This window comes from Anser brachyrhynchus (assembly GCF_964034855.1).
Source record: "Anser brachyrhynchus genome assembly, chromosome: 14".
NCBI classification, from domain to species: domain Eukaryota; kingdom Metazoa; phylum Chordata; class Aves; order Anseriformes; family Anatidae; genus Anser; species Anser brachyrhynchus.
In genome coordinates, this window is record NC_137709.1 from 20,093,262 (window position 1) to 20,115,867 (window position 22,606).

The 22,606-nt window shown below is 43.6% G+C and overlaps 1 protein-coding gene across 1 annotated transcript in view; it reads right to left on the minus strand.

Annotated features, from left to right (window-relative positions):
* Positions 1–11,634: 11,634 nt before the first annotated feature.
* HTR4 (5-hydroxytryptamine receptor 4) overlaps positions 11,635–22,606 on the minus strand; it is a 64,077-nt gene continuing 53,105 nt past the window's right edge. Inside the window, exon 4 of the mRNA XM_080554815.1 lies at positions 11,635–13,125. Within this exon, the coding sequence (XP_080410941.1) occupies positions 13,038–13,125 (88 nt within the window). The 3' untranslated portion in view covers positions 11,635–13,037. The remainder of the gene's footprint in view (positions 13,126–22,606) is intronic.

A 22,606-nucleotide genomic window follows, 5' to 3' on the forward strand; every position in this document is an offset into this window, starting at 1 on the left:
ATATAGTATAGTATACTATATTACTGTATAGTATAAGAATCCCAGTTCTTCCCTAGACTGACAAATACTACTTTTTTGTTGTTTTTTAATGACACGGTCATAGTGTAGCAAAACTCTATGCTTAATTTCAAATTAAAATTGATTATCTTACTGTCTATTAGTGACTAACCTGTGTGTGGATGCATCCACACTGCAGTTCCATAAATGTCATCTGTACAGTATAGAAACACACAAGCTAGTATTAAACCAGAGGCTTATGTGCTTAGTGATGTGCCTTGTGGGAGCAGGAGACTTATTGAAGGCTGATGTGCTGCTAAACAGTATCTGCATGCACAACACAGCTGTGAATGCACCTTTAGATGTACTGTACATCAGCTGTGGCCTGATCTATCATTTATGCTTTTTAAAGTTGCAGAGTTACCAGCCTAACAAAATACAACTGTGGTAAAAGCTGTAGAGCAGATTAGTTCATACCATTGTACGCTTTTATACGTCATTGTTAATGGTTTCACTTCTTTGAGCATTGGCATGAATGCAACTAACAAGGTTTTCTCTGACGTTTAGCTCTGCAGAATTAAAGAAGCAAAACCATTAAACGTAGCAAAGCCAGTGCTAGTTTTCTGTGTCTGTCCCTGAGCAAGAAATTGTCTAGGTAACTAAAAATATATTAGTTAAGAGGAAGAAAATGGTGCATAATGGAAATAGCAAGAGATTTGGTACAGTAGTGTTTTCTCGCTTGTGCTCTCTCTGCTCTTTAATGGGGGTGGAGCGATAGGTGTCAGGTAACTGAATGCTGTTGAGATACTTGCTTTAATGCAGCATCAAAGTTAATGGTTTAGTTGTAACAAGTATATTTAACCACAGATAATTTAGTGATGATATTGAGTCAAAATGTAAGTGTGACCCTCTCTAGAAATGTTTCAAGTAATCTGAGTCATAGATTCAGTCATGTTTACCATTTTAATACAGCACGTACAGGAAAATGTTACTGCATTCTAGAGTATTGCACCAGATCTCCATCTGCTATCTCTAACTTTAGCCTTTTGAAGAAGTATTTATACAAATAATGTACTTATTTATATTCAATATTTCTTTCTGTAAGCAGTTGAAAATTGCAGTAGATTTAACCTCTTAAACATTACACTCATTTTACACAGAGTGGCAATGCAATGACTAAATTCATTGTGTCTGTATTATGAGAACTGGGGGTGATGGAGATAGCTGAGATTGTATCTGGGATGTGGCCAAGGAACCTGCTCTTTTCACTAAGTTCAGCATCTGAAATGCATCTGAAATTGAGGAAAGGAGTGAAGCAGATGAAAATTATTTTCCTGCTTGACCTTCATTTAGCAAAACAAAGGAAAAAAAAAGCCTTGAGATTCCCACCGCCAATTGCAAATATTATTACCAGTACATGAATGAGTATAGATTCCATCAGCAGGATCTGCTGTGCAAACAGTAATTTGCTTGCTAGTCACTGCCTTCTGCTGCTGGCACACATGCATACTTGGTACTGCATCAAATCCCAGTTGAAAGGCTGTCCCAGATGTGAGGGCTGAAGATGTCTTGACTTGTTTACCACAGGGAAGAACAGAAACTTGCAGCTGTCATTTGGGTTTCTGTTTTTTTTTCATAGAGGATCCTTGAGTCACTGCATTAGGATATGTGTGGTAAGAGTAAAGATTGCTCTGACATCAGCCCAAATTTGCTGATGGGGGGGGGTGCAGTAGTCATGAGTGGTTTTTTTTTTTGTAAGTTGTTTTTGATTTTGCCATCCGAAGAGGGTTGACTGGAGCTGCAAGAGCAGGGGAACCGAAATCTGGTAACAAGCATGAACTTGATTCACATACCCTTTGTTCATGTGCTAAGCCATCTCTGAGATTAAATTACACTAAATCTTTTCCCATGAGCGTTATTTCTCCTTTGGAGGATCTGGAGCCTAATTAGTGCTTGTGTTTGAGCTCTCTAACTTGACCATTTGCCTGCCTAATCCAACTGAAACTGGGAGTGCTAGGTGACCATGCGGTGTGTGCCAGGGCTGGGGACAGTAGGCAGTTGTCCCCAGGTGGTACTGGGCAGGGGGAGCTGGTGGGTTGCCTGAGCTGCCTGGTTCCTACCACCTTGTTTTAGCTAGCCCCAGCCTAAATCCAGTTTCTTGGAAAGCAGGTTCATGTGCAAAGGCTATGTTGGGAATTAGACTATATGAAGCAATATTGCCTGAAAATCATAGAATCATAGAATATCCCGAGTTGGAAGGGACCCATAAGGATCATCGAGTCCAACTCCTGACACCACACCCATCTACCTAAAAATTCAGACTATATGACAAAGAGCACAGTCCAAACGCTTCTTAAACTCCAACAGGCTTGGTGCAGTGACTCTTTCCCTGGGGAGCCTGTTCCAGTGGACGACCACCCTCTCAGTGAAGAACCTCTTCCTGATATCCAGCATGAACCTCCCCTGCCTCAGCTTGACACCCTTCCCTCGGGTCCTATCACTGGTGACTAAAGAGAGTAGATCAGTGCCTGCCCCTCCGCTCCCCATCGTGAGGAAGCTGTAGACTGCGATGAGGTTTCCCCTCAGCCTCCTCTTTTCCAGGCCCAGTGACCTCGGCCGCTCCTCATATGTCTTCCCCTCTAGGCCCTTCACCATCTGAGTCGCCCTCCTCTGGCCACTCTCCAATAGTTTAATGTCCTTTTTGTACTGTGGTGCCCAACACTGCACACAGTACTCGAGGTGAGGCTGCACCAGCGCAGAGTAGAGCGGGACACTTCCCTCGACCAACTAGCGATGCCGTGCTTGATGCACCCCAGGATACGGTTGGCCCTCCTGGCTGCCAGGGCACACTGCTGGCTCATATTCGACTTGCTGTCAACCACAACCCCCAGATCCCTCTCTGCAGGGCTGCTCTCCAGCGTCTCGTCGCCCAGTCTGTACGTATAGTCAGGGTTGCCCCGTCCCAGGTGTAGGACACGGCACTTGCTTTTGTTAAACTTCATGTGGTTGGTGATCGCCCAGCTCTCCAGTCTGTCCAGATCTCTCTGCAAGGCCTTTCCACCCTCATCCGAGTCCACAACTCCTCCAAGTTTGGTGTCATCGGCAAATTTGCTCAAAACACCTTCTAGTCCTGCATCCAAATCATTTATAAAAACATTGAAGAGGACTGGCCCTAAAATGGAGCCTTGAGTGACCCTACTAGTGACCATCCGCCAGCCAGATGTGGCCTCATTTACCACAACCCTTTGAGCCCTGCCCGTCAGCCAGTTGCTCACCCATCGTATGATGGTTTTGTTTAGGTGTATGCTAGACATTTTGTCCAGTAGGATCCTGTGGGAAACCGTGTCAAAAGCTTTTTTGAAGTCCAAAAAGATCACGTCAGCTGTTTCAGATTGTTTCAGATTCTTCAGTTTTGTAAAATTCTGGCTTAAATGTTTTGGCTGCTTAGGGGAAATCAAGGTTTGAGCAGAGTTTGTTCACAGTCAAGAGTTGCTCTATTGTTGCTACTTGAAGTGGAACTTGACTTTTTCTTTTTCAGAAGCACTTTTATTCCTTGGCTGTGAGAATTTTAAGTCCTTTTTGTGGCACAGGTTCACAACCTCTTCTGGAGCTGCTATGATCAGCAAAGAACAGCTGATGCAAATAATTATTTCTTCAGAGCTCTAGGTAAACTCAGTGGAAATCGATCACTTCCTTTCCTTTTGTTGGTACTTAAGCAACTTGATTCTGGGAGGTCACAAAGGTTATAATAGAGTTTATTTAGACGTCTAGAAGGATGATTTATTGTACCATGCCAAATACGTTCATGCCACAGAGTGTTTTTCCAATCTCTTTTAAAAGAGATTGAAGCAGTATCTAGGAAAGGTGATACTTTGTCTATTGCATTTTTTCAAGTCCCACATATATCTCCAAATATCCCATGTACCATTTGGAAAATTGTTGGACGCCGATGTAAATATACTAGCCTTGAGGAATTCTGCTTTGCAGCTTCCAGGTTGTCAATGGGTGTATGATCTTTTCCCCATCTCTATTTGGTTTCCTTCCTGGGCAGCCTGTTAGTCAGTTGCCATGTCAAGCCTTAGAGGGCAAGAAAAGGTATGCACTGGCCTGGCTGGTTGCTTACCTTTCTTCAGGATGCAGCCCAGATGCCTTCTGTCTGTATGTGACAGGTTTCCCTCTTCACACCGAAGTCCAGTCTGACGCCTCTCTTTTTGGTCTCTGGCAGGAAGAGCTGGCTGCTGTCACTGCAGATAAGACGGCTGAGTGAACCTGCTCTGTTCATCTTTCTACCACAGAGAAAACTCCAGCTGGGGCTTTTAGCTTTACTTTGTTAATGTGTGGCCTCTTTCGAATGAACAATGAATGCCATTTACAGCCCACTTAACAAACAGTGATATTTGCATTTGGATATCAAAGCAAGCTGTTTGCTGCAGTTCAAAGACAGCTTTGTAAACATTAAATCTGATAGGGAAGGAAAATGACAGGAAACACTGATGTGATTGTGTGATTTGTCCCCTGCTTCCTCCAAGTGTTTTCCATACGTGTGGTTTCAGGGAAATAATTAAAACTGAAGGATTGTCTTTCCTAGGTTAGCTCTGACTTTATCCTTTGTCAACAATAGATTTCCTGGGTGGGATATACCTGCTAGATTTGTATGCCTATAGAGTGTATAATATAATAGTGCAATAGTCACCGGGGTCTTCTCTTGCAGCCAGTGAAGAGAGAGAAATTCCGGGAGATGATTTTGCTGGCCAAAGGCAGGTATTTATTAGTCATCTGCTAATTGGAAAGTGAGTCTGAGATGACTTGTGCCACTACAGACAAGTCCCTGAGCTGCTTTGTGGTGCTTTTTCCCATAGCAAGAAGGGGTAACAGCTCTTCTGTGGGCTGCTAAGGACCTGAGAAATGTCATTTAAATAGAGTACATAAGATACCTGAAGAAAGCAGAAAGCAGGCTTGAGATACATGGGCCCTACAGAGAGGAGCACAGAACACCGTCTCAGAGATGGACAGTATGATGATTCTTGCTTGTTTCAGTGATTTTAGGAAAAAGAAACACAAAAACAGTGTTTGGGTTATTAAAAGAAAAGGTTTTTGAAACCATGTTTTTGTTTGAGAAAAACTGTAAGGAGTTGATGGAGATGAGAATCATCTCTAGCTGCTAGACTCTTTAGTGCCTTAAAAACAGCTGCAGACTCCTGCCCTTGCCCCAGATTTCTGCTAATTTGCTAATTCAAGCAGTTCAAGCTTAATCCCTTGTCGGGGGAGAACAGGACATTTGTATGTACACTGTATGTGGACACATGCATGTGCACTGCATGTTTAGTCTGAGGGCATGACGTGTGTGAATGGACAGATAAGCATTGTTTGTGACAAGGGGTAAGGAGATTTCAGTGTTGGGAGCTGCCCAGCTGAGCTGTGGATGCTGACCTTGGTTTAGCCAGTCCAACTGTATCAAATGCTTCCAAAGAAAGGTGAGGCAGGAAGATGAAACTGGTTAGAAAAGCAACACAAGAAGTGCTTAATGGTTTTTGCAGGTATCCTCCTCAAACCTTGCTTCATCCCAGAAGAAAGGCATTGGCTGGGAGCTTTAAGTTAATATGACTTGTTCTGAAGTGCTTCATTTAAAGACCCAAAGCAAAGCCCAGCTTCCAGGGATAGGGTAGGCCATTCTGAAGAAGAGCTACTTGAGAAAAGGAAGGGTTTCTGGTAAGGGAGATGCTTTGCAGAACACTTTTCAGAAGAGTCATTTGCAAGAAAATCTTCAGGGTTGTGACACAATGGGCTATTAAAATATCCATGCTTCCATCGGACAGATGGATAGAAAGTAGAGGCATGGAAGAGGTCAGCAAGCTCCTTCTGCAAATATCTCCCATGACGGTCCAAAGTTTAGATGTTAAACTTTACAAATAGAGCTGCAAATGATATAAAAAAGGCTGCACATTGGAGCTCTGGTACAGAAGAAGGAGATGGCAGGGTTTGTCTGCTGCATATAACTGTGCTCTGTGGACATGCTGCCAGGTTTGTGGCTGAACTGGAGGTCTGTGGCCAAGAGTCTGAGGGTAACGGTGAGAGAGCATAATGACAGCCCCGCTGTGGCAGCTGCTGTTTGTTTATGGAGGGAGGAAGCAGGCGTCATCTTTTAGGGCTCATTAGATGAGGGCTCCACTTTGCCATGAAAACCAGCAGCAACATTTTTCCCTCAGCTTTTTAAAAATAAGACCATGTAATCCGTAAAGTACCTCCTGAATTAATAGCTGGTTTTTGGTTACTGACAGTACTGTTATCACAGTAATCCTTTCGACTCTCCTTTATGTTTTCTGTTTTTTATGGATAGAGGGCTGCCCTTGAATGGGGTTGGATTTCGAGATTAGAGATATGCAGATGACTGCAGATACGGTTTGACAGCCTTTTCAGATGCTCATTACGTCAAGAGCCCTGTTTGGTGGGTGGGATTCAGCTCTCAGGAACATGAAAAAAGATTCACTACTAAGGCTGCTGGGTTGGGTTTTAGCTCTGATACTCTGTCTGATCATTGCCTGGCTGAAACACAGATAGAGGTAGATGAAGGTAGATAGAGGTCTTCATTTGGGGCCTCCCTAATCCTGACTTGGAAGAAATTTTCAAGGAAGTTGACCATGCTGCTTATTCAGCCAGCAAATAAATTTTTCTCGTGTTCCAGAGGACCGAGAAGCCTCCTATACAGCATCTTTAAGAGAGCACAGACCTTGGTACTACAGCTGTTGTGTAAGGAACTTCAGCTTGCATTGCAACCCATTCGGATGCAGTCTAGGAAAAATATTTAGGTTTTCTTTTGTGTGTGTGTGTGTGTGTTTTTAATGACTGATTTCAAGAACTTTAGAAGGCAAAATTTGTTTAAAAATGACCGAATTCTGTAAATTGACCAAAGGGAAAACAAAAAAACAAAACAAACAAACAAAAACTATGCTAAAATTTAAGCTTTTCTGCCAAATCTTTGAAATCCTTTAAGTAATAAGCATATATTTTACAGGAAGTCCAAGAGCGTAGGCAATTTCAGTTCAACTTAACTGGAAGTAGCAGAATGCAGATCCATTAAAATTTTAATTGGGTAAATTCTAGTTAAATTATACCTGCTTTTTTATTATTATGAAAAAAATTTCCAATGATAAGGTAAGCCTTTAAAAGATGCTGAGTAAATATGTGATTATTTTGGATTCAGAAAGATTTAAGCTATAAAAAATTGAAGGAACTAAAAGCTTTTGTGTATTTTTATTGAGTTCATATTAGTAGAAAAAAAAAATCAGATGTATTGCCTTTTGTCTTGATCATACTCAGAAATGGCTCAGGAAATCTAATGCAGAGGAAAAGATTGGATCCTAAACTACTGAAGGATTTACAGTTGACAGCTACAGGATGAAAATGCTCTCCTTGGCTTTAGCATTTGCAAAGATGGGTGAGGAAAACTCAGAATGACTCAGAGTCTGCCGTATGTGGGTTGCCTGCTCTAAGAAACTGTCATTTTATTGACGTTGTTATGTATATTTCATCAGGACTAGAAACAAAACGGACATGATTTGGACCCAGTTAGTTCTGTTGCACATTATTAAGTGAGACAGACACCAAATACCTTTTTATTCTTCCTTATCTTTGCTGAGCAGAGCCATTTTTGAGTGTATTTGATTGTAAAAGCCACAATCCTTCAGTCATACTATCTTTAGGTTAAAAACTGTTTGTTAGTAATACCTAAATTGAGTGATATTTTGAGAAGGTTCTTGATCCCAGCATAGGGAACATTAGGATAAGAGAGGGTAAAATAAAAGCCATTTTGAAGTGTGCTGAAGTCAAAGGCAAGTTGAGTATCATTTAGCCCTCTCAGCTCTGACTCACATTCAAGTTTTCAGGGACTACCTCACGCAGTCCTAGTGTACATTCTCCCTCAAGTGTCCTTTGTTTTAGCAGAGACTTGTGGAAGACTTCAGTTTGAGAGAGAGGCTGAGACTCTCTGTAGTCATACGTTCACACTGCACAAAGTAAGCTTGACCCTAATAATGGTTTTCATTGCTCGTGTGAGTCTGGGTTGATCATGCTTGTTCTGTAAGCTAGACCAGCATCATAGTGACTCTTGAGCCTGGGACTCCTTCAAGTAAGCAAGCATATTAGGCCAAGGTGTGGGCTCCTATGGTTGCAAGCAAATTGTCTTAAGTATTATTGGTTATAATTATTATAATCATAACCAGTAATAAGGTTGTTAATATGACAGTACCTCTGTAAACAGACAGTGGTTGCATGTATGCTGCTATCTGCTCTGACTTTGAACTTGTGCAGAGAAGAGAGCACCAGGAGGGTTTCAGTGTGCTGAATTTATGTTTTCTGCTCAAGCTGCAAGTGCACACTATGTACTCTGTCTCTCCTTGAAGCATATATTTGTATATTCACATTTGGGGGGATTTCAGCATTCAAACAAGCTGAATGTAGAAAACATAGATTGGAGCCAGGCGCTATGTGGGTGAGAAGTGAGTAAGGGTTTCCCACGCATCTCTACAAATACCCCTCGGCTCCAGCACTGTCAGTCCCTGTTTCCACTACGAGCCCCTTCTCAGCTGCACTAATACACCACAGCTGGAGTGTAGGCACAAAGGCAGTGTGCTGCAGTGTAATGCAAATGGAAGTCATTGCCTTCGTTTTTAAACTGCTTTGGTAAATGTTTTAATTTCTTTTTGTGCTTAGACAGGCATCGGATCCTGCAGTAGGAGCAGGACACGGAGTGGATCTCTGAACCATGCGTAAATGGTTTTGAGAATATATTGAAACATTTTTCCAATTGTTCTGCTGAGGTGGTTTCTCCTTTTATCTAATCATTGCTCTCTTCAAGTCTGAAAACTGAAAATACATTCAGTATTGAAAGAACTGTGAAGGGACATCTCCCCATAAGGATTCATCTCTGCATGGTGTTTATGAGCATGACCTGCTAGTACACTTGGGCTGCAGCCATATCTCCACACATCTCACTAAGCAGCACAGCTGCTGACTGCCTCAAGCACTGACATTTACAGAGCATGTGTCGTCCAGCTATTGTTTCGCATCCCTCCAGACAGTCTTGATCATCAGCTAATTAAAGTGTATGCCCTCTTCTGTGAAACTTCTGTTTTGTGAGCACAGCCTCCCTCTGTTGGTGACATGTTTATTATGCTTCTAAATTTCACTTTGCAGCATGACTGTGACTTTGTTTCTCTCCAAGGAAACCGAGCACCATGGAAAGCCGCTCCGTAGCAAGGCTGGCTCACCTCATGATGTGCACCCTGGCACTATAGGGCCCACTTGAAGTCAGACAGCCCACAGTTTTACCCTTGGACCAGGTTTGCAATCTGCCTCAGGAAGTAATCAACCTGTTCCTCTGCTTCCCTCTTCCAACACAAGTAACCTCAGTGAATCTTTGGATTTGCTTGTCAGGGCACACGTGCTGCTAACAAATGTCATGCAAAATCTCAGAAGTGCTTCCTTTGGAGCTTAGAAAAATAGAGAAATATGGCAATACAGCTGTGTTGACAGAACAGCCTCCTGAAGACAGTTTAGCAAAGGCCCAGCCAGCCAATTTCTTATTAGCTAGCTGTTCTGCTAGCACTTTGTCTCTGGCAAGGAAAAGTGTAATCACTTGTAATCCAAGAAAGCAGCTACAGTAGGCAGCGTGCTTAACACTTCTGATGCTTACTGCATTTGAAAGAATATAAAATGTTCCTAGACTAGAAACGTGGCAGTGTGATAATTTGCTGATGAGTACAACTATGTACGGAAATAAAATACGTAGTTAGTAGAATGAATCTGTGAGAGATGGTGGGAGAGAGAAGGAAAAGATGAGTGAAGAAAGGAAGATCCCTTTTCAGTCAAATTCACTGGAAGACTCAGAGAAACAGAGCCACAGAAACTAATATCAAAATTCCCATTTGCAAATTCCTGTCTTGAGAGTCTTACCCACAGCTGTGAAAGAGTGAGAGATGAGGTGGACACAGCCCAGGCCAAGGAGAAATGGCTCAGGAGCAGTCTAAGCAAGAGTGTGAAGAGAAGGAGGGCAGGTGCAGGAGGCAAGATTGTTCTGGCAGATGAACATCAGGAACTGGTATTATAACCCAAGGGCGCGTCAGTGTTTTCAAAGGAATGTGGCCAGGTTCTCCCTTGCTGTTTTAGTAGTTTATCGCAAGGCGAGTGTAAAGTATTACCTGGTAACATCTTATGTTTTGAGTGGGAAAAAAAAATACAAGAAATGAGCATGAGCTAGAGTTCACTGCAATCTATAGAGAAGAATTTTTATTTTTAGAACCAGCCAATGCATTACACATCATTCAGCACAGGCAGAGGCTCTGAAACCACTAGCCAGAATGGCCAATGGGAAAATGAACGTGGAGGCTACAGGAGCAGGTACCTCTAGCAGAGGAAGGACATCAAGTACCGGTTCTTTCCATGAGACAGCCTCTTTTCTGTAGAAATACTGGTGTTATTGATGATGGACAATGTCATTTCTGGGCTCACAGGAACATTGCTGAGATCATTGACTTATTAAGCAGGAGCTGCTGTGTGGCTCGTGAAAGGTTTACTGAGTCCAACCAGCCATTAGCCAGAGGTATGACAGAACATGGACAGTGGTGTTTGGTACTTTATTCAAATATGGTGTTAAGAATTGATTTTTTATTTATTTATTTTAAGTTAGAGCTGTTGACCATTTTGGCTAGTGAGCTACTGCTCCCATTGACAGAGCCTTCTAAACATTGCCCATGAATAAAACTTAGTGTTGAGAAGTTAATTTTAAATTAAGGAGAATATATTACTAAAACACACTAAAATATAGGAGAGAACAACACTTCAGGGACAACAACAGAAACAAAGACCGCCGTTGCTATTGCATCCCCATGCAGCTGATTCCATGTAGCTCAGAGAAACCTCCCACCAATAATTTGATGCCTTTTAATGGGGACAGAGAAAAGCTGCTCTAGGATTTCTTTAAGAAATTTGGCATTTGGCGTGAAGCCAAGACAACCTGTTCTGCAGTGCTGCATACCCAAATCCAGACAGAGCTTGTGTGAGCAGTTCTACCAAGGTGCAGACCATAGTGCTGAAGCTGCCTTGGACACATTTTTTTCCAAAACTTTCAACAATGCCCTACTTATTCACCCACCGGTGTTTTGGTGTTAACAATAGGGTTGAACTGACACAGTTCTTTTGGAAACACAGCCCTGTGAAAATGGGTCGCTGCAGAACTGTTCCTAACGATGACCCTGGAAGTGGCACCTACTGGCTCTCACCATCTCTTTTCTAATAACTTCTCCTCTCCCCATCAGCACGGCCACAAACATCCATAGTCTCTTTCTAAGTGCCTGGGATTTTCTACGCTAGTAAGTGTCTGGCTTCTTCTAGCCAGGGCTTTTCTGCCCACTGTTCTTCTGAATCCCAAAGGAAAATGATGCGAAACTATTGGCGATGGTTTAGTGTGGAAGAAGTATTTCGAAGAAGTCTGACACCATGGCAGAGCAGCCAGTTGTTCTCATCATGCACAATTTTTTTCCTACTGAGCAACATTTATGTTCAAGGCAGGATTTGTTTGTTTGTTTACAGTAAATATCTGTCACATAGCAACAGAAACATTACTAAATAATATATATAATGTTAAGCTCCCAGGTCTAGAAGCTTTTAATGAACAAAACCCACACATTCCTGATAAAAAATAATAATAAATAATGTCACCTTTTCTTTTTACATTAAAAATGTCTGTACATGACTGCACAATATAACAAAGTACAATATTATCTTCTAGGCTCAGGGTGGCATCTCTGGGTTAGATCTTCAACTAAATAAGATAGAGGCATGTAGTCTTGGTCCTGTGTATTTCCCACTACATAAAATTCATTTTTACAAAGTTGTGAAGTCTACAGCCTTGCCTACTATTTATATGCAAAAGTGGAAGCAGCTCACAAGGAACATAGCAACATCTTCATGCAGTAAGCAGCTTTGGGACTGAGATTTTTTTGCAAACAGATGTGCATATGGTGATATTTTAAAGTTTTGAAACTTGTCTCAGCTGGAAGAGAACAGAAACAAACAGAAAAATGAAGATGGAAAACATGAGTAGGGGTCTGTCTTCCTAACGTAACTAGAAAAGTTTCTTGGATGGTGTATTTTTCAGGATGGCACTTAGTGATCTATCACAGACTGACTCTGTCTCTTGACCAACCTTTCTTCTTGGTAAGAATGCCCGAAGTTTGCTCAGGCGAGGGCAGCGCTGGCAGCTTGCTGGGATTGGGGGGTCACATCCAAACCGTGGGCCTCTGAATAGCAGAGGGTGGCCTCTGCCTTCCAGCAAATGGGGCCTGCTGTTAGTTGTGAAATGTCTCTGCAGGTCCCACTGCAGCTTGTCAGGCACTATGTACACTCTGTGAATCTCCCACCAGGGAACTTGACCAGGAAACACAGTAAAAGCATTTACAAAGAAAGCTCTGCAGGGCAGGGTGAATCAGCAGCTCCTGCTGACCTTTTACCAGTAACGATAATCGAACGGCAAATACTTCCTCCTGTTTGGGTGAAGAAAATGCAGCGCTGTTTTCTATCCAGACAGCATCTGGTCGCAGGCAGGCAGATAAAGCAAGCGTTGTCTCACATAACGTTGGGGCTTCAGGCCAGAGCTCTTTCAGATCTTGCTGTTGCAGGACAGAGAGGTGGCTCATAGAGACTGCAGCTGGAAAGGAGTACCAGGAGTCCCTGTACTGGGTGGTTGGTATCGGTGGTGTTTCTTCACGCTGACAGAAATGTGCTCCCACCTGGAGTAAGGCCCTGCCACAATCACGTAGTCCCACCAGCCTTGTGGATGCAGAGATCCCTTCTGCTCAGGTGCCTTCTCTTGTCCCCAGGGATCTACACGTTTGTGGCTGGGCATTCGTACAAAGGCAGTGCAGGAGGCACGGTGACAATGCAGATGAATAGGGTTTCATAAAGTCCTGCTGTCTGGGAATCCTTTGGGTACCCTAAAAGGAATCTGTTCCTCCAGCTGGGCCATTCCTCTTCTAGGTTTGTGACTAGAAACAGGACTCTTGGGATTCTGGGTCATTGTGGATGGGAAGCTTCTCCTGCTCCTGATGATGTCCATTATGTAAAACAGTGTACCTGGGAATGGAAAACATAAAGATTTCTCAGTGCTAGTTAGAAGGACAGGCTTATGTAAAATGAGTTCTTGAAAACCCAGAATCATGTCTTACAACATCTTCCAAATATCCAGATACCACATTAAGCAAATGTGAAGTCCTACTTTGCTCCATGACAGGAAAAAAAATCTTCATGATTCAGTCAAGAACCTCTTCGTTTTCATGTCTCTAAGGTGTAGCTGGTAATGGGAAGAAACTAGACCAAAGAACTAAGAAAAAAAAAGGTCAAGCACTCCTCATTGTATACATATTCAAAAATCAATACTATGATATCAATTTACTTGACATTACTAACCTGCATGCATCTCTATTGAGTATACTTGGGAGTTAGGCTCCTAAAGTAAGGTGCTTAAAATGCTGCTGAGATGCCTGAAGTAAATGGTCTGGATATCCTACAAGTGATGTATCTGCTCATTTCAGTAGACAGCCATGGACTCAAAATGAAAGTCAGGATATAAAATCCACTGCCTCTCTAAATTTGTCCTGGTGAATATTCCCAAGGGAATTTGCCCTCTAATGTTTTCAACACTGTCAGGTTTGGTTGACTTAATACAGGTCACTGTATATGCAGATATATCCATTGAAACATCTTCCCATAGTACTTCATCACTTTAAATAATGATCCTAAAGCTTTCCAAAAATGTGCTGGTTCTCCCAACAAGGTACAGACTCAATGTAAGAAACAGGAAAAGACATTTTGCATCTAACACTGAACAGACACTCCGACCATGAAGCATACAAGTCTTAACAGGATTTTGTTCCATCTACCAAGTCAGACGTGGCACACTGGGCAAGGCAGGGCCACCAGACCTTGAGGCTGGCAAAATCCCTGCTGCAAGCGGTGGTGACACAGAGGATGAGAGCCAGGAGACCCCTCGCTCTGTGAACAGGGCAGACATGTTTCGGAGCAACTCACGGCTTGCTCAGAAGCACGACAGACAGGCACTGAAAGCTGACTTCATACAGGATATCCAAAGAGCCAAACCTTTCTTCTTCTTCTGCAGGAGTCAGAAAACAGGTGTGCAAGGTCAGCAATTTAGCAGGCGGTGCTGTTTGTTACAAAGACGCATTAAGCTAAAGAGAAGTCATTAGGGTGTTCCAGGGTCTCTCGTGGCACAGTTTGCCTGAAGCCTCTGCAGTTAGATCAACACCTCCAGCTGTTTACCCTGTGGGGAAAGAGGATGGGTAGGAGAGGAGGAAAGAGCATTTGTACGCAGGGTGCGAAAGCTACACTGCAGCTGTGATAGCCTTGCTCTGATACTGGCACGATTCCCTACCAAAATCTTACCAACATCTCCAGGAAACTGTAAAAGGAATCCTCTACTGGTGGGTTTGTATATGACCAGGTTTGTTTGCACATATGGTAATTTCTCCCTTCATCTAAAAGGTTAAAGCAACCCGCCTCATGGCACGGGTTTAGTGTCAGATCCAGGACAGGTTTAGAGCAGCCCTGCTTTTTTTCACATCACCGTGTCTTAATTAATCCACTCTGAAAACAATCAATTTTTCAGGCATCAATATTAATGAAAAGCAAGTTTTGAAGAGAAAGAACAGCGGCAGCTGAAACTCACTTGTGCCTGACCTACACAAGCACCCAGTGTGTGCCTCAGCTCTCGCCCAGCTGAGAGCCTTGCACCACAGGATTTATCTCACTGGCCACAAGCAGATAACAACACTCAGCCCCTGCACGCGTGGGCCGAATGTTTCAAGAGAAATTTGTCGACTAGGTTTGAGTAAGAGCAAGGAATACATCTGAGGAAGCTATAATCTGCGAGCAGGAGAAAAAAAATTAAAATGTTTAAATGCATTAAATAAATTATCTGCAGTAAATTAGTTGCTCAGCCTCCTGCCTATAATGAGTTCCTTCACAGGACGTGTACACGCTGGCGTGTTCAGCTTCCAGGCTCAGGTACAAGCAGCATCCCACACTGCCTACGCCCTCTGCACCTGCCTCCCCTGGGGTGAGGCGCAATGTCATCGCTGTCACCTGCAGCTCCACTCAGACCCTAAACACCACCCAGCAGTGGAGCCCAAGAATAAAAAGGCGTTACAGCCCGTAAAGGGGCCCTGCTGCAGGCTAGTCACACACTTACCAAATGGTACTTTAATTGTGATGATGACCAATTTGGAGAGAATTGCATTTGCATCTCCTGCTGTTTTTGACAGTCCAGTGGGCTCTTTAGCTAACTGGTTGGACTAGCTCGCAGCATAGCAGAGGGGAGCCATGAGGTTTTACTTTCTGTAGGCCCGTGACCAGAACAAGAAGCCCTAGTGTTATTCTGGGAACCCAGTAAAAGCTGGGGAGAAAACACCAACGGGATGCAGTGGTGCTTTGTAACCTTCCCACTTGTGTTGCCTGAAGGTCTGTCCCCTGCACCAACTTGTACCATTCATTAAGGAAGCAAAGCCAAACAAATGCTGGGTTTTGGCTTTCCCAGCTGTAATGCAAGAGTCGCCACCTCCACCGAGTCCTGCTCTGCCGCCTGGCATCACGCCTGTCTCAGAGGCAATGCAGTGTGGGGTAGGGCTCCTGCCTCAGGCCAGAAGTTGCATCTGTGCCCTTGGGTGCAGGATGAGCCAGGAGGGGGGGAAGCAGCACCCCGAGGTGTGTGTGCCATCCCGCTCTCAGAGCGCACAGCCTCATTCTGCCTGGGGTCGGTGCCTGGGGTTCTTTGGACAGTGGGGAACGGCCAGGAATGGGAAGGCATCCGCTCTCTGCCAGGAATGCCTCCTACCTACCCTTCATGCTTGCAGCGTTGGTGTGAAGCTGCCTACACAGGTTACACATGCCCATGGCTCCTCTGTGCCAGCAGAAGTGCCTGGGCAGCCCACGTGCAGTTCTGCAGCCCTTTGAGCCCCCGGGCATCTCTTTGTGAGCTGTGCCTGATCCCTGCATTTCACCATCGTCCTTGTTCCGAGCACCCAGCTCCATCCTTTCTTGGGCTCCCTGTGCCTGCGGCCTGCCGGGTGCTGCAAAGGGCATGGGGCCTGGACAGGTACCAGAACTGCGAGGGCTAGAGCACATCAGTAGATGCTGCTCGTTAATAACAAATAAACTGATAACAAGGGAGCAAAGGCAGCCCTTCCTAGTTGGAGCTGTCTCATCGATGGGCTAAAGGACTTGTGTGGCAGCATCTCCCGCACTTTCCGAAGCCTGTGAACAAATACTGGGCTTAGCTTTTTGCCTCTGTCCCTTCAACCTTGGCCAGGAGAAATCATTTTACCTAGTGAGCCATAATAACAATGGAGAAAAAAAAATCGACAAAAATAAATGCCCACAACTGTCCAAGCATGGCAAAGCTCTCAGTTGGGCTGGAGGCAGATTAATGGCCTCACAAACCTGCTGTAGGTGCACAGCTGTCTCTGCTCTCTGCATAGAAGTCCTTTCCCAGTACATCTCTTTACATGATTAATTGCTTCCACTTTTGAGCTGGCAGAAGGTGGTTGCTGTTGTCCTGATGTTTACTGGGGACTCGTGTGAGGTTTTGCAGCAGGACCAGGGGTGGCAGCGGGTTCTGGAAGCTGGTGACTGCCTGCTTCCCGTGCCATTTGCTCTGCAGGATGAAGAACATGTCCTCACCAGGCAGAGGGGACACAGGGAGGGCAACAGAAGCAGGCAGATGGGTTGTACTCCTAAACTGGTGTCGGCACTGCCAGGATAGCTCAGGACTCAGATGGGGACACAATGGCCATGAAGTATGGGGACGTTTAGGCATGAACTGTACCAAGAACTGATGAGCACTGTATCTGCAGCATCTTTTCCCATTCTCCAAAAGTTTTCACAGCTTCAAATACTTTCCCTGTTTCTGATCTGGATTAAGTCTACAACTTCTCGTAAGGTGAGGGGAAAAAAAGAAGAAAAAAAAAAAGAAAGAGCAGACTCCATATCATATCCAAGGCCTTTCTCTGCCTTTTACCAGCATGACTGATTTAACTACTGTATTCCTGGCAATTCAGTGTGAGGGAGCACCTATCTGCCTGTATCTGTCTTTCATTTTTTCCTTTTGTAAGTTGTTGATTGCCAACACTCCAAATAAAACACTTTGAAATATTTTTTCCCCTGCATTTACAACTGGAAACTCCCTGAGGACTCCAGGAAACTTTTTGGTAACAGGATTTGGTTGCAGGGGCCCCAGGGCAAAGGCTATGAGAGTGGTGCTGTGCACAGGAGGCACCATGGCTGCGCCAGGTCCTTTGCTCTCGCACAGCCCTGGGTGCCCACCACTCCTGATGAGCAGCCCAAGATGTTGATTCCCACCAGGCGGCATCTCAGAAGAGGAGCTGCTTCTCTAACGCCTTCCCAGACAGCTCCCATGAAAAGATGTTTACTGAACAAGCCAGAAAACACTATTTCATGTTAACTCTCAGTGAACACAAACAACTTTCCCACTGCTTTCCCATTCCTCCCAACTTTTGTTCTGCTCTGTGATAAACTGTGAAGACTATCTTGCCTGAGCAGATATTTCCATTTTTAATAATGAAAGCTGCCATCATTGAACCTTACATTCATGGGACTTAACATTCACCTAGGACCAGTGTCTGGGCACAGGTGGCAGTTGCCTGTAGCCAAATTTTAGTGGAATTGAGCTTCCAAACTGAATAAAGAATTGAAACTTTTCTTAGATACAAAATCCATCTTGGTCTACAGTTTCTCTTTCCCTCCCCTTTTCTTTCTGTCACAGCTGCAAAACTCTTCAATGCTTCCCCATCTGGAATATCCGCAGCACCATTGTTGTAGCTTCACGCTCAATATAGTGCCCATATCTCAAAGCTCCGTTTCTTTCAGATGGACTTACAGAGAATGAATAAATAACTCTCTTCAATATCAAATGGGGATTACAGTTAACCATCACTTAGCAGACCAGAGCAGGTTATTCTAATGAACACATCATTCTGAAATAAGCCTTCCACCATCTGTTCGGCCCCATAATTATAAATGCAAACAACATAATTCATAAATGCTCTATAAAAGAAAGGGAAAGAGAGAACAGCTTAAGATGACTGCTAGTTTTTCCAGACAGTGATGCATCTGCCTACTTTATTCACATTTCACAGGTAGAAAACAGTCTTTTAATTCTGTATTTTATGGCAGTCACCAACCAAAGTAAATGATTGCCTGTAGAGAACAGAAATGTGGGTAAGGGCGGTGCAGTTTCTCTTTGTCTCTGACAGAAGGACACAGGAAACGTGGTGTGGACCATCCTGGATCTCAGTGGGTGAGGAACAAACACAGAGCGTGTGTTTTAGTACAGCAGCACTGAATATGCCTGTGGCACTGGAGTGCCCTCCAGAGATATGGGAGCTGAGTGTACTGATGATAGTGGTATTTGCTCCCTGAGAAGATGCTTTTGACATTCTGGAAAACTAGGCAATCTTGAGAAACATTCAGAAAGTTGAGAAAAATGAACGTAAAATCCAGGAATCTCTGGAATTTGCTATTTTAAACTGTGAAGATTTTCATTTTAAAAGAGGCAAAAGTATATATTTTTAAACCCCTAATACACAAAATATGTCAAAATGAAATGTGAACAAAACATATTGTTTCATTTCCATTTTCTGTTGAAAAAAAAAATCCATGTGATCCAAATAAAATGCATTTTCGTGAAACATTTGATTTTAGTACAGCTGCATATTTAATTATTAAAAGGTCAGTGGAGAATTGTCCCTGTCTCACAATTACCGGCTTCGTAGAGGCCATGAAATGAAAAGCTTGCCAGTACTCTGTAATCTCGGGGCTGAGTGAATCACGGTTCCAGCCACCAAATTGGACTTCCACATTCAGCCATTAGCAGAAAACCATCACAGCAGGATAAGAGCAACTCCCCCACACCCACTCACCACATTTCCTGCAGTGAACGGGAGCAAAAAATGACAAACTCATCCTGTCTTTTTGTTGACATGTATCAATATTGCTGAACAACTTAAATTGATTTCATATTCAGTGCTGTAAAACTAGCAATACTGCTAACGCTTCCAGGGTGAATAGCTCCATTGTTTCTCTGTGAGCTTTTCGTTTCTTCCTGTTTCTAAGACAAGCAAGGTACTTGTGAGATTTCCTAACAGTTTTCCTAACAAGCTTTAAGCTGGTTGTGTATCCTCCCTGAGGTGATGACCTGCAACCCGTTAGTGAAGGTGAGCTTGCTGAAGGTGGGTCGTGCCCCGCGCCTGCCTGGGACATCCTGATGTCTGTCTGTCCCCCCAGGGATGAGTCAGAGAGAAATACAGAAAGCACAAATGGGGAAAACAGAACGGGATCTGCTCCAGGGGAACTGCCTCAACTCTCAGACAGGTCCTTTATCGCTGCAGAGCTGCACGTGGCGACCTTCTGGGCTCCCATCTGGGCTGCTGCAGGAGGCAGGATTTCAGACTGGAGGATATCAGGGGAGGCTGAAGCTGTCCTTACAGCTGGCTTTGTGCTCTGTTTGGGAGCTGAGTTGGTCTTCACGGCAGACGAGCATCTCCATCTCCTCCTCCTCGGCTATTTCTCGTTATTGCCAGCTGGCAGCCTGCAGAGCCCGTAAGGGTTTGGTGTGATTGTCTGAGCAAAGGGGCTGGCTAGATGGTGCTGAATCACCTAGTGCAGCTCTGGCAGAGAAAGAGATGACCACGCACAGTTGCCATCTGTCTGTCCTTTGATGGCCACGACCAGGAAAGCACAGTAATGTGGTGAGGAAAATGAAATCCATACTCTGCAACTAGCCTTACAGCAGGGACCCTCCTGTGCCTCCAGTGTCTTCTGCTCAGATGCTGGGAGGGACCTCCTTTGTCAGGGTGTAAAGCCCACCCATTCGGGGGATTTCTCTCAAGCAACCTCAGTCTATCCCCAAAGAGAACATATCCCTAAATTCTTAAAACATCCTACCCAAATTCGAAAGCATAGTTGATCTGTCCTAGTCTTCCTATTTAATTTTTTTTTTTTTTTTTAATGAAGAGGGGCAGCTGCCAGGGGACCATTGTTCTTCACAGGTGATGCAATCCCGTGGCAAAACACAGGTAAAATCCAGGCAGATATCACCAAAAGTTTGATTTTCTGAGTGCAGCTGAATGGTGAAAATCCAACCTCAGGAAAACATTTGGATTGCTAAATTATTTAGATAGCTCTGACAGCAATGTTGATTTTAAAGCCCTTGGTAGGCAAACATAAATACAAATTTGTCTCTATCTCTTGACATGTGTTTATTTTTTTCCACTCTTGAGCAGTTATACTGAATATCTTAATTATCATTAAATCAAATAATGCTGTTTAGACCTCGTGAGCTGGAATTAAGCACTCATCATTCTCTCCTAAATTTGTTAGAGGTTTTAAAAACAGCTGTCTCCAGCCCACATAATCCAGCCTCTAGTACATTTTGTAAGACTTCTGCATGCCTCCTCAGATTTAAAATTAGCAGTCAGTTCTCCAAGTAAGCAAAGCCTTTAAATGAGAGAAACATACCCCTGGAAAAAAAATAAAAAATAAAAAAGACTTTCTTTGCATCTGACAAGTCACGAAAAACAAAGAAAGCATCGACCAATATGTTCGTTTCTCACCTTTCTTTTTCCTTTGTTCCATCATTCTTTACGGATGTTTTCCTTAGCTGAAGCTGCCTGTTCTCTTATTTTTAAGGAGCAGCCCTGGCTCCCACTTGCTCTCAGGACCTGCAGTCCGAGGGTGTGTTGCCAGAGCACCTCCATCCAACATGGGTCAGGGCATTCCCAGATAGCTCTGGGCAAGTTGCTGGAGCTGCACTGGGGTGTCCTTATCTCCAGAAGTGGAGGTGTGCAAATAATGCATATTATGCCCTGTGACCCTACCGACACACAGGCACTGCTGCTCTGGTTTGACGTACAATACAAATGCTTCAAACTATTTTCTGGCAAAACTAGAATGAAATATCCTCCAGTTCATTTACTTTTGTGTTTACAATAGAAGCATATCTTTTTTTTTTCTTTTTTTTTTTTTTTAAGGGAGGATGTTTAACTTCTTTTGAAATTGTAGGCAAATAGTAAATTGAAATGTGATTTTGAAATAAAATGTCAAAACACTTCAGGATCTTGTTTCCTTTTCTTTATCTCCGGCTGAAAACATTCACTGAATTTGACCCAATCAGTTTGTTTCCCTGGAACAGCAACTGTTCATTACATCTTCCTTTTTTATTCCTTTTACTGCCTGGCTCTATTAATGAATATGGTCTATGAAAAATTATAGGAACCCATTTAAGCTACTTTAGCTTCGACAGGTAATCCCAGCACACTGCTCTTTTGCTCAGAAGACTTTTTCCATGAATGGAGGAAAATCATTTTGGTCTCTCTGGTAGCTTGCTAAACACAACCCTTCACTTGGCACAGGAAATATATTGGATAAAGATTGATTAAGGAAGATAACTAATTAGGAGCCTGGCCTGAGTCAGCCAAGGCATTTCACACAGGTCAGCAAAGAAGCTGAAGAAGCAAAGAAGTCAAATTCAATAAAAAAACAGGGCTGAAGGAACATGTTTTTATATGTCGTTATCTCTGGCTACCAGTTGCAACCTTTTCCATGATGTCATAAAATCTCATTTTTGTACAGAATAATAACCCCTTTGGATAATACTTATATTCTTGATAGACATCAAAAGTTAAAATCAGGAAGATGACTACAGGTATTTTAATGCTAAGCAAACAGACCAATACTAAGCACATGCTAATAACAAGAAAGATCTGCTAAGTTCATCAGTGATCTATTTTAAGAGCTTGCTTACAGAAGATTGCCGGGGTCTCAGGACAGCTCCAGGCTGCAGAGGTGGCTTTCCAACAATTCCTGTTTGTGGGCAAACCGTGCAATTTCTCTGGGCCTTGTTCTACTGTGGGTGAAATAGAGGCAATAATACTTCCTTTGTATGCTTTGTCTTTAGATTTTTGCCTCTTTGGAACAAACTTTGTGTCATTTCAGATACAAGTAGTGTTTGGTGCAACTAAATTATAGCTCGGTTCAGGGCTGTGGTGCTACAGCAGCCACGATTAATCTCTTACACAAAAAGAGTTTGTTTCAATTTAAAAGTGTCAGAAACGCTTTCCAGACCAGAACAACCTACAGCTGTAGGAAAGGTGTTTTATTTACTGGAGAACTTCTTTCCTCCACTAAATCCTTCACACCCTCGGAGTCTTGGAATATCCTGCCTCTGTCTCACTGACCGTAATGATGTTCTCAGGCTAGCGAAGCAGAAACGAAACAATGACTGAGTTTGGCTTGGCACCTCCAGTTTCTCACTGCAGTAATTAGATTCCACCTTTCCTCTGTGCCTTTTAGCAACAGCCTCTTTCTTTTGGTGACGGCCGCGCTGCAGCCCCGCCTGTGCGCGGAGCCACCACCAGCAGCTGTCCTGTCTTCTGCTGGCCCTGAAGCAATGCTCACCACTGATGGCCTCCTCGTCCCAGTTTTATGAGACGTGGTTTCAGACAAGGGGAGCTGTCGAGGCTGGCCT